Consider the following 13,405-nt stretch of genomic DNA (forward strand, 5'->3'; position numbering starts at 1 on the left):
CATAGTAGCTGTCTGCATTCCAATATATATTTTATGTTTCAGCCTGTAAAAAAATTGGGCCCTCAATAAAAATCGCTTTTATAACTATAATACGGTATAAAGAAACGTAAAATGTTTCTCCTCCAACCAAATGCGATGCGGTATGAAATCGTAAACGAAATATTGCATGTTCTGCTCAGACGTTGGATAATTACGTGAGCATAGTTTACAGTTAATGCAGCATTGTTTTGGATGAGTGGCACTCACGATTTGCAGAAATCGCTGTCAATAAATTACGAGCAACAATAAAAAAGAGGCGAAAACCTCTTCGAAACATTAAAGAATCGGATAGGCAGCCCTCACCGAGAAGTTATGACAAAACGTTTCGTTTTCGCTCATTTCCCGTTGAAGAATTTTTTTTTGTTTTCTTGTGTAAAACAAGTTGAAGGATCATCAGACTCGGTGCCCCTGCAATAGGAGCTTTTTCTTTTAAACGGAATTATCAAGAAGTAAAATGTTGTTGCAGTGCAGTGTTGCAATTGTATGTTTTAGTGGTAGGTATTGGGATTATTACATATCCTAAATCCATTATAACAACTATATAATTTTGATGCACGGGAACTATTTTAAACCGATTTCTAAAAACTTAATAATTACTGTGGGCAGCTATCTGCCAGGCAGTCAAATTTAAGAAACTTTCAATGGATTTTAAACATCTTTAAACTATTTCAATTCCACATCACTGGTTTAGGCCACATCTGTTTAACATTTCATAAAAATAAGTTCCTTCGAGCCGGATTTGAACCAGCGACCTATGGATAACTATTGAAACCTTTTTTCGATCTACAGTCCACCGCTCTACCAACTGAGCTATCGAAGGTCTGTACAGAGCTTGAGCTTGAGCTTGATTGACTGCTCGTAGTTGCTACTCCATTATGACCAGATCAGCTGTTCTTGCACAGGGAACCATCAGATATTTGCTTAGGACTAGCACACATCTTCAATGTACAAGTACTGGTGATCTCATTTGTTAGGTCATACTGGCGCCTGCCACGTCAGAATGCAAGTCAATGTAGGGAAGGGGGAGGAAATGATGATGCAATCACTCGCCCACTGCAAGCCGAATATACCTCTGCACTTGCCAAGAGTTCATGCGGAATTTGTTGGAATTTCTGGGTTAGGTTGGAGAGACAGAGGTCCGTCTTGGTTAACGAGCTGCCAATGGGATAGATAGGAGGAGGTAACTGATGGAATTTCTAATTGGATGTAGGATACGAGCTCTATAAGTTCATTTCCAATTCTAGCAGATTACTGTTAGAATACTCAAGTTGAAGATATAGGAATAGTAATGGAAACGGTATGGAAGTCCATTTCCAGTTCTAGCGATTGCTAGAACATGAGAAATAAAGAGAAAGATACAAAGTAGGAGAATGGAACGGACCTGGGATTGAACCCACGACCTCCTCCTCTACCAACTGAGCTATCGAAGGTCTGTACAGAGAGTTAAAAGTAACTTAAACTATTTCAGATCGCCGATCATCATTTTTCAAATTGCGGCTACCCCTACTGACGTTGGAATTAAAACTTGGAGCAACGTTCGTGCGTTGGTGATGCAGCTCGAAAATAGATATATGATTCGTGAGCTTGATTTGAGTATGAGAATGCATAACTGAATGATAATGATGTGACGCGTGCTACTACTGCCAAGTCTATAAAATTTGTTTGCAAACACTAAGTCAAAACCCTGGAACATTTGATGAGGCAGTAGATAGAGCGGTAGATTTCTTAGGTTCTCTAGTTTAAACCCTGACTAGTATACAAGTGTGAAAAAAATAGAATCGGATAGGCAGGCCCTACCAAAAAATTATGACAAAACGCTTCGTTCTCGCGCATTTTCCGCTGGGGACAATAGTTTTTTCACACTGCTGGGCAAAACAAGTTGAAGTACATCAACAGATTTGGGGCCCTGCAAATGGAGTTTTTACGGAATTTATCGTGTAGGTATTATAGGTATAGCCTTCAGAACCAGTTCATTTTTGTTTCAGCTTGCGAAAAAAGCCTTTCATGGTAATGCTTCACATCGTGAGTGTTTACAGAGATGATAAGAGAGAATTTTTTTGCCTTTCTCGTATACTAAGTATACGTAAAGGCTATATGTTCGCTCCAAACACAAACCTTTTATAGGTGGCCCGTAGAGTTTTATACCAATCGACTCAGTTTGACAAATGAAGGTGATGTGTGTGTGTGCGCGCAAAAAGTCTCGCCCACTTTTCAGGCACTTCGCCTAAACCGATTTTCTCGCAAAAAGTTACATTGAACGGAGAATCCTGTCCCATTGTTTCACTCATCTTTAAGAGATTATGCTAACATATGAACAATATCACATACAAAAAACCCAAATTTATCCCCAAGTGGTGATTATGCCTTTCTCGATTCGATATGTTGGATTCGAATTAATGTTGTAAATCCTGTGCTAATTGCCTACATCTTGGCGGTTAAAATATTTGATGCAACTCTATCACGCTGCTTATAAATTACTCAATAATTGAGTAATTTTTAAGCAATTATTATGAGAGTAATGGATTGCGTCATGGCTAAATTGATTAATGACTTAAAGTGTGCATGTAAACAGCGTATTTGTTAATAGAGTAATAGAAATATTATTCAAACCGAATGAGTTATTAGCAAACAAAAACAATAGTGTCCAACTAGGAAAGTTTCTCCGTCGAATGAAACTAGTTGCACTCGAATCGGTCAAGTCCTTCTATATGAAACGTGTTTAACAATAAAAAATTCCCGGGGCTACACACACACACACACACACACACAGTCAGACATGTGCTCAGTTTTTCGAGCTGAGTCGATTGGTATATAACACTATGGGTCTCCGAGCCTTCTATCAAAATATGGCTTTTGGAGTGAAATTATAGCCTTCTGGTACAACTTTGTTGTACGAGAAAGGCAAAACGTGACATGAGACTGGACACAACACTTATGGTTCTTACAAACGAAAAAAGGATTATAAAAACATTTTTTGTCGACCGGTTTCGGGCTTGATGCTGCCTATCTACAGGACGTGGTCCAACTGGATACAGAGAGGGACGATTACATTTTTGTACTTAGCCGCTCTTGTTTCCTATTGAAAATTGGCTAGATGGCCTCGAAAGTTATGGATAAAATACTATTTTTATAATGCACAGGAAAGGGACCATTACCGATAGGTGGATTTATTAGGGTTTTTATTTTGCTGTGGCTTCAATCTCGGGTGAACTGTTTCAATTCCACATCATTGATTACAGCCACATTTGTTTAACTTGTCATAAAAAATAAGTTCCTTCGAGCCGGATTTGAACCAGCGACCTATGGATAACTATTGAATACGTTCTCGATCTACAGTCCACCGCTCTACCAACTGAGCTATCGAAGGTTTGTACGGAAAGTTAAAAGTATCTCAAACTGATTCATTTTTTAATAATGCGGCTATCCCTACTGATGTTGGAATTAAGACCTCTACTGACGCTGGTTGGAGTTCATGGAAAGAATGGTGAAAGGTTACTAGACAGGTAGTTTGTGACACAGCATGAAAGTATATGATTCGTGAGCTTGGTTCGAATTTAGGAAAACACTGAGCAAAATAAGAATTGCAACACCATTGTTTTTTACTAATATATTTATATATACATATATATGATATGACAGATGACGGTAATTTCAGTTCAGAGTGACAGCACATTTTGTTTTGCAACTTTTCAATGCATTACATTGATATTAATATGGACCACATTTAAGCTGGAAAATTCATGAAAAAAGGTGCGAAATAAAAATAGCACCACTTCAGTTTTTCATCAATGTTTGGTATGTAATGTTTTAGTTAAAACCATCTTAAAATACATGATAAAGTACTTTATGGTGACAGTACGATTTATTATCCGGAATTAATTAAAAAAATCGTTATTCTTTGGACAGAATCATTTTGCCAAGAGACTCTCAGACTCAGTGGCGTTTCCCTCACCTCAATCTACCTGTGCACTGAGTTTAAACTTAAGGAATCGGTGTGCGGAAATGCCTAGAATAACTAGATTTTGATTAGTATAAACGACTATGATAATTTTATTTTCCATTTATGTTGTCAAAATATCAAAAGATTCACTTTTTGGGTCAGTGCACAGGTAAAAAGTGAGGTTACGCGACGCCACTGCCAATAGTGTTCGGCTCGAAATGTTTCCAACATTCACGAATCATCTAACGTTTTGCCTTTCTCGCACAACAAAGTTGTACCGAAAGGCTATGATTTCACTCCAAAATCGAACTTTTTATATAAGAGGTGAGCCAGACAAAAAAAAACTTTTTATAGAGGTCTCGGAGACCCATGATGTTATATACCAATCGACTCAGCTTGTCGAACTGATCAAATGTCTGTCAATCCGTGTGGACCTGTGTGTGTGTGGTTGTTTTTTTTTTAAATTAAAGTAACGGGCAAGTATAAACCAAAGGTTTTCTAAGGATTCAGGGCCCGGAGAACTCAAAACTCTCCATATTTTTGACTAAAAGCCTCGATTTATTCAATTCAGATTTGCGAGTAGCTGCATTTTCAAGCTGAAAAGTAGGTTATTGGCCCATGAATGACTCACCGTGTTTGATTAGGTTTATCTCTAGCATTTCGTTTTGATCCTCCGACTTAATCCTCGTCAACAACAAAACCGATAAAAAATTTCTCAAAATTAATCATCATTATTTCATCACCATGGTTTCGTTTAGTTAATTTGAACCCAGTTCTTGATGCAGATCGCCAAAATAGTATTGTACAATGTACAGCACTGAGGTTGAACTTTTCAACCGAAGGAAGTACATTCGTCAATTTATTTGTACAGTTTATGTACATCTCATCAAAATTGAGGCTATTGTGTTTTTGACGCCATATAAAATGGGGTTTGCCGAGCCTTCTGCGCCACTCCAATTCCTCGTTACTGGGCAGAATTAGGCTTACATATCTCGTTGACATTTAATATTTCAGTTCTGCATGACTTTGGTATGATATAAACTTTAAGTTCACTTTAGTTCACCGTAAGCTGGCTTATTCTTCCTCGGTTGTCTTTGGGATAGCTATTACTGGCATTTTCTCAAAATCATTTTACTACGGTATGTGACGGAAGCCTTTGGGACCGATTTTACTGAAAAAGAGACATGCATCATTGTAGCCGTGTAGGATTTCATTTTTACCTGATGTAATGAAATCGACCCACTACTATTAAATTACTGAAAACAAAGCTCTGTTTTTACATACTACTTCTCTTTCCATGTTAGTTGTTGGTTATTGACTCAAACTTGAAATAAATATCAGTCTAAATCTATATTTTTAAATATATATAATCATAGTATATATTTTTTCCAAAGTAGTGTTATTTTTATTTCGCACCTTTTTTCATAAATTTTTCAGCTTAAATGTAAATTGTCCGCATTAATACCAATGTAATGCACTGAAAAGCTGTGAAACAAGATGTACATACATTCTGAACTAAAATTACCATCATTTGTTCATAATTTCAGAAAATATTAGTAAAAAACAAGGTGATGCTATTTTTATTTCGCACAGTGTACATAAACATAACTGAATGATAATGTTGTGTCTCGTGTTGCTACTTTCAAGTTTATTGGTTTAAAATTGGTTATCTGGTTTGAACCCTGATCCAAGTATAATTCTTGTACATAGATGAAAGTAGATTTAAAAAATTCGGTGCCCCTCATACTCTCCCGGCCAAAAGTTTGGGTTCACCCTCGAAAAATATAGGCAAAAGTTGTTGGTCGTATTTTCGCCGTCTCGTAACCTCGCTTTCTACCTGTTCAACGACACAAAAATTGAAAATTTTGATATTTCAACATCCCGAATAGGAAACAAAATAATCAGAATCGACTAAACGAAAATACGACCAAAAACTTTTGCCTATATTTTTCGAGGGTGAACTCAAACTTTTGGCCGGGAGTGTATATGAGAAAGGCAATTGAATAATTGGCGAACGGTATATTGAATCAGTTTGATTTACTTTTCACTTTTTGTACATACCTTCGATAGCTCAGTTGGTAGAGCGGTGGACTGTAGAAGACCATACAAACTGTCAATAGTTATCCATAGGTCGCTGGTTCAAATCCGGCTCGAAGGAATTCATTTTTTGGTAGGCATGTGAAATATAATTTTTATAAACTGGAGGAGCAATTAATCTCCGAATACCTTTTTCTGCCATTAGAGAAGTGCCATCATTGTCGTAGTAAATTCATTCTATTCTATTCTATTATCTATTCCAACGCCAATTTCGGTTCTTACAGCAGTCACAAAAAAACGCAGTTTCGGCCAATATCCCAATCATTACTTCTATCCTCCGAAGCTACGCACTCCACAGTTTAAACACGGGCATCCCTAAGGCATAGATCTCTACGTATTACAAGTCGTTCAGACGTGCAAGAAGATTGCTGGAAGCAAATATTCCAAGAATAGGGAACTGCTCGAAATAATCTCTTTCTTTTTCGTTCTTCATGAAAGTTAGAATACAACAAAGCCAGTAAATGTAAATTTTTACAATTTTTATGGCAAAATGAGTTATTTTTTAGCTATTCGCTCAAACAATTTCTGCTATCATTTGAGTTATTTTAGCAACTATATCAAACAAACTAACATCAGATTTTGCTATTCTGTTATTCATATATTAAAGGTAAAACTTGTCATTCTTTTGCTTTTTTCTTATACCAACGACCATTTAGCGATAAACAGAAAAAATATTTAAGTTCTTTTAGTGGAATGTCTTAAACTGTCTGAGACGAGTTTAGTACTTTCCGTTTAATTCCACTACGTTTTGTTATCTTTACAGATACGTATTTCGACCTCAACTATGAGGCCGTCTTCAGTGTCTCGTACTTGACTCGACTTGAGGAAAACAATCGCAGCTTACACTATTTATACTATGCTAGGTACCTAATCTAACCTTATTTGACTACTTTATTTACCTATACAACTAATTACCTTTTTGATCAGGTGAGCACTTGGAGAGTCAAGAGCTGCCGTTTCCCTGATCCTAATTCGACAGCGCTGTTTGTACCTGTCGGTAGATTTTCAAACCCTCAGCTACATCAATTTTCCACGGGGAAGAGACACTTCTTAAGATTAAAATCTGAATACCAGGTCCCAACACATTCATTTTGTGTTCATCAATTTCAAGGCTGCATACGCGTAGAGCTTTGGAAAATAATGGACGAGAACAGCTTACCAGACTGATCAAAGCAACGGATGGATGGCGTGCAGCACTGTGTGAAGATTTCGGGTGAACAGTCCAGTTCGTTCGAATTCCGCCGGGGACTAAGACAAGGTGATGAACTTTCGTAGCGCCGGGGTACGATTTCCAACAGATCCAGTCAATATGTTTGCTTTGCGGATGACATGGACATCGTCGGCCGAAACGTGAGGCAACAAAAGCTGAACTAATGGTGAATGCATCGAAGACAAACCACATGTTAGTGAGCGGAACAGAGCGCAGGGCCCGCCTGGGAATCAGTTTTACGATAGACGGGAATACTTTCGAGGTGGTCGATGAATTCGTCTACCTTGGATACTTGTGAATTACAAATCATCTTTGGAAGTCGGGCCTACTATGGTCTCCAGAAGAAACTGCGGTCAAAAAGATTCGTACCCGCACCAAATGTATCATGTACAAAATGCTCATAACACCGGTGGTCCTCTAGGTCCTCGAGGAAGACTTGCAAGAACTCAAGGTATTTGAAAGCAGGGTACTTAGGACCATTTTTGGCAGTTGCAAGAGAATGGCGTGTGGCGGCGAAGGATGAATGTTACAAACTCGCTCGACTCAACAGCGAATACAGTATCCAAAAAGTACCTAGAGCTGGAAGGGTACGATGGATACACAGTAACCATGCTATGGTGTTTGCCTCGGAGCCGGCCGAAACAAGGCGTTGATCACAGCGAGTGAGGTGGACGGCACAGGAACAAAACGACTTGCCGAGTGTATAGCGCAACCTAGACCTCAAGTCGTGCGTAGTGTTACGGTAGGTCTATAATGACTATACACCCGATTCTTTTTTTACACGGGGGATGCGTTCCGTGTAAAAAAAGTTTTCAGTTCAAAATTCGAAAATCCGTGTAAAAAAAGTTTTATGATTTCTCGACGAATCATGCAAAATGGAACAACTTTGCAAAAATTTTGTATGGGATTTTTTTTACACGGCCGTGTAAAAAAAATCCGTGTAAAAACAGAATCGGGTGTATTGCCAGCTGCAGGCAAATCCTGTCTCACCTGCGGCTATTGAGGGTGTCTCTGAGTGTCCGCTTCTCAAGTCAGGGAAGATAAGCATGTCCAGGAATACTAACCGGCATACTTTTGCCATATTCGTTATAGATTGGAATCAAGGATAAAACCCACCTTGATTTATAATAGCAATCTGCAGAGATTTTAGGAAAAACGTGAGTATGAATGGTTTTTAATCTACGAAGTATACCGTAATAACAGTGAGGTCATTGAAGTAAGTATTATTATTGTAACTTCGCAACAAATTATTATGAATCTTACCTTATGTAAATTGAAAACTGTCAGACTATCCGTTGGCCAATGTAATTCTCGATTCTAGTGATGGCTTCACAATGCTTCCGGGTATATGTGGTAGAAAAAAACACTTATCACGCACTAGATAGAGATTTTCAGAAAAAAAAGGTTTATCATTCCTTTAGTTTAGAATTTTTTGTTTACGTTTGAAGCCTGGTATGGCGCGCGCGATCTCAGCGAACATAAATCACACACTCACAACAGTGCGTTTAACTACAAAATCCTTACGCGTGATCCAACCGCGAAAACCGCACACCCCCGCATCCAACACTAGTGAGAAATCCAATAAGAAATAAGAACGAGACAGTGGGATTTCTTCCCATTCGCGATTCACGCAACACACAAACAGAAGAATCTTCTAGCGGTAGCACCAGCGGCACCCTTTCGTGTAGCTAACAAATTTTGAGCGGATGACTTTTTCAAGTTTAATATTCATTACTTACGCACCACTAGTTCCATGCAATTTGGCAATTATTATGTTCGGATAGAACGGACGCAAAAATTGGCAAACCTAAAAGGGAAATAAATGCTCGCACCGACCGGAAAATACAACTTCCACTGCTAAAATCGCCGCGGGTTTTCAAAGATGGCCAGAGAACGAACGAAACTTTTGAAAAAGCGAAATTTGCGCGTTTTGACGTTTCGTTGGCTGCTCGTCCAACAGAGCTGTGCTTAAGTTTGTTTTGATTTCCATCGGTGTCCCTGCGACTGAAAGTGTGGTTATTTCCACGGTAAGAATCCTTTACACGCTAACCTACACGCTAACCTAGATCTACCCAAAATTATGTCAAAGTGACCCAGATTCGGCAAAACCGTGGTTACTCTAATATGGGTAAGGGTACCTTGACTCAAATCTGGGTAACCGTACAAGCGAAAAAATCTGGGTAACCGGTAGCCAGCTCTTTTCGCTCCAGAAAATTATTATTGTGTAAAAAATATTAAATAAAACAAAATTCCCAACGCATATCACTTGCCGGCTGTGCCGACAATGCTCCGCCATGATAACTTCAACACTTCTTACCTGTTTCTTGCTGCATTCTACGAAAAAATGCCATCATGCCTGGCATGCGACTTCGACACCGGTCGACGCCATGTTGATACATCCGAAAATGTTTAAGTCTCCAGTTACCCAGATTTCGGGTTCGTCTGACTCAGATCCATTTTGTTGACATACCCAGATTTTGACAACTGCTAATATCAGAAAAATCCGGGTACAAACGACCCAGCGACTGAGTTATTTCAGGTTAGCGTGTAGTGAATAAATCGGCATCAACATTGTAAAAGAGCGAAACTGCTTTGATAAACCGAGGATAAACTATAGAACTTATCACGCTCGTTCTCACGTCGCTGGTTCCAAATAACTATCAATAATTGTTCCAAATAACTATCAATCTGATAAAACTCAAATGGGTCGGCTTCGGGTAAAATTTAAACACGATGGGAAAATAAACATCGAACTGTAACATTTTAACTAAAAGGTAAAAGAATCGCTGGAATGGTTCACAGCCTAAATATTATATCAGAAACGAACATAACCACTTAACCAATGTTTGGCTCCGACATAATAGAAAATAATGGCTTCAGTTTGACAACCGAATCGATTCTATTCACATCACCCAGGTCAAAACTAAAGTAAGATGCATAAGCACCTCACCGTGCTCAGCCTAATAATCCAAATTTGAGTGAATTCAATATTCTCAATTTTGAGTTGATCAAGATCCACTATGGATAAATTAAACTTTAGCTTTGGGAAAATTGTATACATGTGATTAATGGCAAACTATCTACAGCCAGAAAAGTCATTTTACTTAAGTTTGGATTATTGGCCCGAACTATAGATAGTAGAATCTATAGATGAGCGAAAGCATGGCTGAGTCGAATTTTTTGACCGTGCACACGCGCCTATGACGTCACAGCCCTGAACGTTTCCATTGAAATCGTGACGTCATGCTCGTTTGGAGACACGTTTGACAGTTCGTTTGGAGACAGAGGATTTATCTTCGCTCATCTACACTCACAAAAAACTCCGCATTATATTCATGAGTTCACACATGGATTTTTGCAATGGGGGTAGCGAAATGGATTTCATATTTTCGACACATATATTCAATGCGCCCACATGCATTGCATGTGTGTTCACACATACTTTCCATGTGGGCCATAGTATTCATGTGTGAATGTGTATGCAAATAAGTATGTGCCGACACATGATATGCATATTTCAAAATACATGGATTTTTGCCATAAAGTATGTGTCGATTTTCCTGAGTGTACCCAGCAACCAATATGTGAGATGTTAGACACTGGTTAGGGTATGTTAGTTATGCTACAGTTAAAAAACATAACCATTTTTATGATTTTATGCTGATTCTCATTTTTTTTCAATTTTGACAGTTCTTTTCATTTTTCTTTGTCGGCCGGCATCTGACTATCTGAGCGCTAAAAACAAAATGGAAATAGTTTTCGAGTGTTTGTTTCTCGCGGTTCCCGTGCGTTCCTCAGAACAAGTTAATTTAGAATATTATTTAACAGAACAAATTAATTTAGAAAACCCGCATCTACACGAGAATCGTCTGTTATTTCAAACATCGTAAACAAACATCTGTTCTTCGATCTGTACGAGGGAGTTGCTCGTAACAAGATTCAGTGATGCCACTTCCGGTGCGATGATCGGCGCGGCCAAACCACTCGACAACAAAGTGAATGTTTACTATGGCTTGTTGAAGGAACCGGATGTTCAGACCCTAGTTCAAGCTCCCCCTGAAGAAGATGACGACATATCAAGCATAATTTTTCATAACGACGTATGTAACAAATATGAGGATTCGAGAAATCCTTTGCTGAAAGTTGGCAAAACTTTTTCTAAAACTGTTTTAAAACTAAATCTTTTTTCAATACTTTTTTCCGCTGGCATGCATCATTACAAGACACGTAATAAGCGTGCTTCACAGTAAAGCTCAGTTCATTCAAATTCATTGTGAAAAACGATAAAATTATACATACACCGGTATGCTACACGTACGTCGGTGTACATTGGTCGGTTTTCCATAGTGCACGATTGACGCAACTGCAGTTTTGTTTTGTTTTGATTTTTTTGTTACACAGGTCGCTCTTAGTTCCCATATGTTAAAGCGACGTATGTAACAGTGAGACTTCAAAAATAGAAATTTTTACATAAGTCGATTCGCAAAAAGATTGAATTAAAGAATTTTAAGATCTGAAATCAGTAAAATCGATGCGTATTATATAAAGCCACTTGTGATTGTCACGTTGTATTAAAAACCCCGATTTGTTTACTTTCGTTACATTCGTCGTTATGAAAAATTATGCTTGATATATATTCCACTATCTATATAGCCCGAACTATGATTTTGGGTTAAAATGACCCACTTTTGAGTTATTTTGTTTTTCAGTGTAGTAAAGATTTCCGCAAGATTTCATGAACGTCGAGTCATAGGGATTGATATATTTCACGATCATAATATTCAAGACGCAATCCACTGAAATATTCTTTAGTCGTGACAAGCACTTTGATCTTGGATACTATATAATGCAAAGGTTCCCAAACTGTGGATCGCGACCCTCAGAGAAGTCGGTTGACTTCAAGACAAAATTTTCAAAACGACTTATCTGCTTTCGTAAACAAAGATTCGAACGTCGATTTGACGAATCTGAAAGAACTCCCACGCAAACCAACACTACCAATCTGGGTGGTGCGGATAGAATCGATTTGGTTGTCAAACTGAAGCCAATATTCTCTATTGTGCCGGAGCCAAACATTGAAGATTGTGGTTATGTTCGTTCTGGATCTTATATTGAGAAGTATTGTTATTATTTGGGGAAAAAATAAAAAATAAACTTAGTTTGAGTTTTTGCATTTTTTGTAACAAATATATTCACATTATATTTCGAGAGAATAATTAGTAGGAATGCAACTAAAAAGCACTCGTTACGAAATTTCTGGAGATTCAGCAGTCGATTGGAGCAGGAATATATGTATATCATCGTAGAGTCATGTAGAGTCTCGCGCATTTGTGCGCCTTCATGCAGCATGGAAAGAGAAATTCGAAGAGCGGGAAATGTTTGACAGCCGAGTAACTGCAAAATAATTTTGCTTATGGGATTGATTTCAAACTATCCAGCTACTCGCTTGAGAGCAGAAAAGCGGCTCTATCCGCAGCACCCAGCTACCAATAGGTAGGTGAAGGTTGCAGCTACCTGTTGATGGCGTTGGTTTGCGCCGAAGTGCTATCAGTTTCGTCAAATCGACGTTTGAATCTTTGTTTACAAAAGCAGATAAGTCGTTTTGAAAATTTTGTCTTGACTTGATTGCTGACTATTGGTGGGTCGCAAGAAACCAATTTCAATATTAGCTTTTGGATTTGTATTTTTAAAATTACTTGATATTAACGACTAATTGTTCCTCGAATTTTTCGAAGTCCATCAATAGTTATAACACATATAAACAGACGTAACAGCCATAGAATAATTTCCAGAAAAAAAAACAGATCCTACAGCACAGCATAGGAAGATCATTTTAAAATGCTTATAAGAAATTCTAGCCAAAATGTAATTAAAATCTGATTGAAGTATGATACGGAAAAAGTTCCGAACTGTACACTACTAAAAATCCACACATATTATAAATTCAGTAGAAAACCGAATTATAGCCGCTATCGAAATTGGATTTTTCTCACAATCCATACGTTAAACCTAATTTCGGAAGTAGTGCGCTGTATAGCACAACACCAAATGAAAACAGCGCACCACTTCCGAAGTTAGGTTTAACGTATGAATTGTGAGAAAGATCCAACTTCATTAGC

The 13,405-nt window shown here is 38.1% G+C and overlaps 1 protein-coding gene and 3 non-coding genes across 10 annotated transcripts in view; 1 reads left to right on the forward strand and 3 right to left on the reverse strand.

Moving 5' to 3' along the window:
• The window catches only part of LOC134213183 (tubulin monoglutamylase TTLL4), a 115,508-nt gene extending 106,303 nt beyond the window's left edge, over positions 1-9,205 (reverse strand). The window contains exons 1-2 of one of the 7 annotated variants that reach the window (XM_062691878.1): positions 9,030-9,186; positions 8,550-8,663 (exon numbers count right to left, since the gene is read on the reverse strand). Coding sequence is in view for 1 of the 7 variants with exons in the window: in XM_062691876.1 (XP_062547860.1) it covers positions 9,030-9,041 (12 nt within the window). In the remaining 6 variants the exon portion in view is untranslated. The other 6 variants (XM_062691877.1, XM_062691880.1, XM_062691884.1 and 3 more) reach the window with 6 other exon arrangements.
• Trnay-gua (transfer RNA tyrosine (anticodon GUA)) lies at positions 764-859 on the reverse strand. The gene is made up of 2 exons: positions 823-859; positions 764-799 (listed from the first exon to the last, which is right to left on the reverse strand). It is a non-coding gene; the product is annotated as a tRNA-Tyr (tRNA).
• On the reverse strand, positions 3,312-3,406 carry Trnay-gua (transfer RNA tyrosine (anticodon GUA)). The gene is made up of 2 exons: positions 3,370-3,406; positions 3,312-3,347 (listed from the first exon to the last, which is right to left on the reverse strand). It is a non-coding gene; the product is annotated as a tRNA-Tyr (tRNA).
• On the forward strand, positions 6,040-6,137 carry Trnay-gua (transfer RNA tyrosine (anticodon GUA)). The gene is made up of 2 exons: positions 6,040-6,076; positions 6,102-6,137. It is a non-coding gene; the product is annotated as a tRNA-Tyr (tRNA).
• Positions 9,206-13,405: the final 4,200 nt, after the last annotated feature.

This window comes from Armigeres subalbatus, chromosome 2, assembly GCF_024139115.2.
Source record: "Armigeres subalbatus isolate Guangzhou_Male chromosome 2, GZ_Asu_2, whole genome shotgun sequence".
NCBI lineage: Eukaryota > Metazoa > Arthropoda > Insecta > Diptera > Culicidae > Armigeres > Armigeres subalbatus.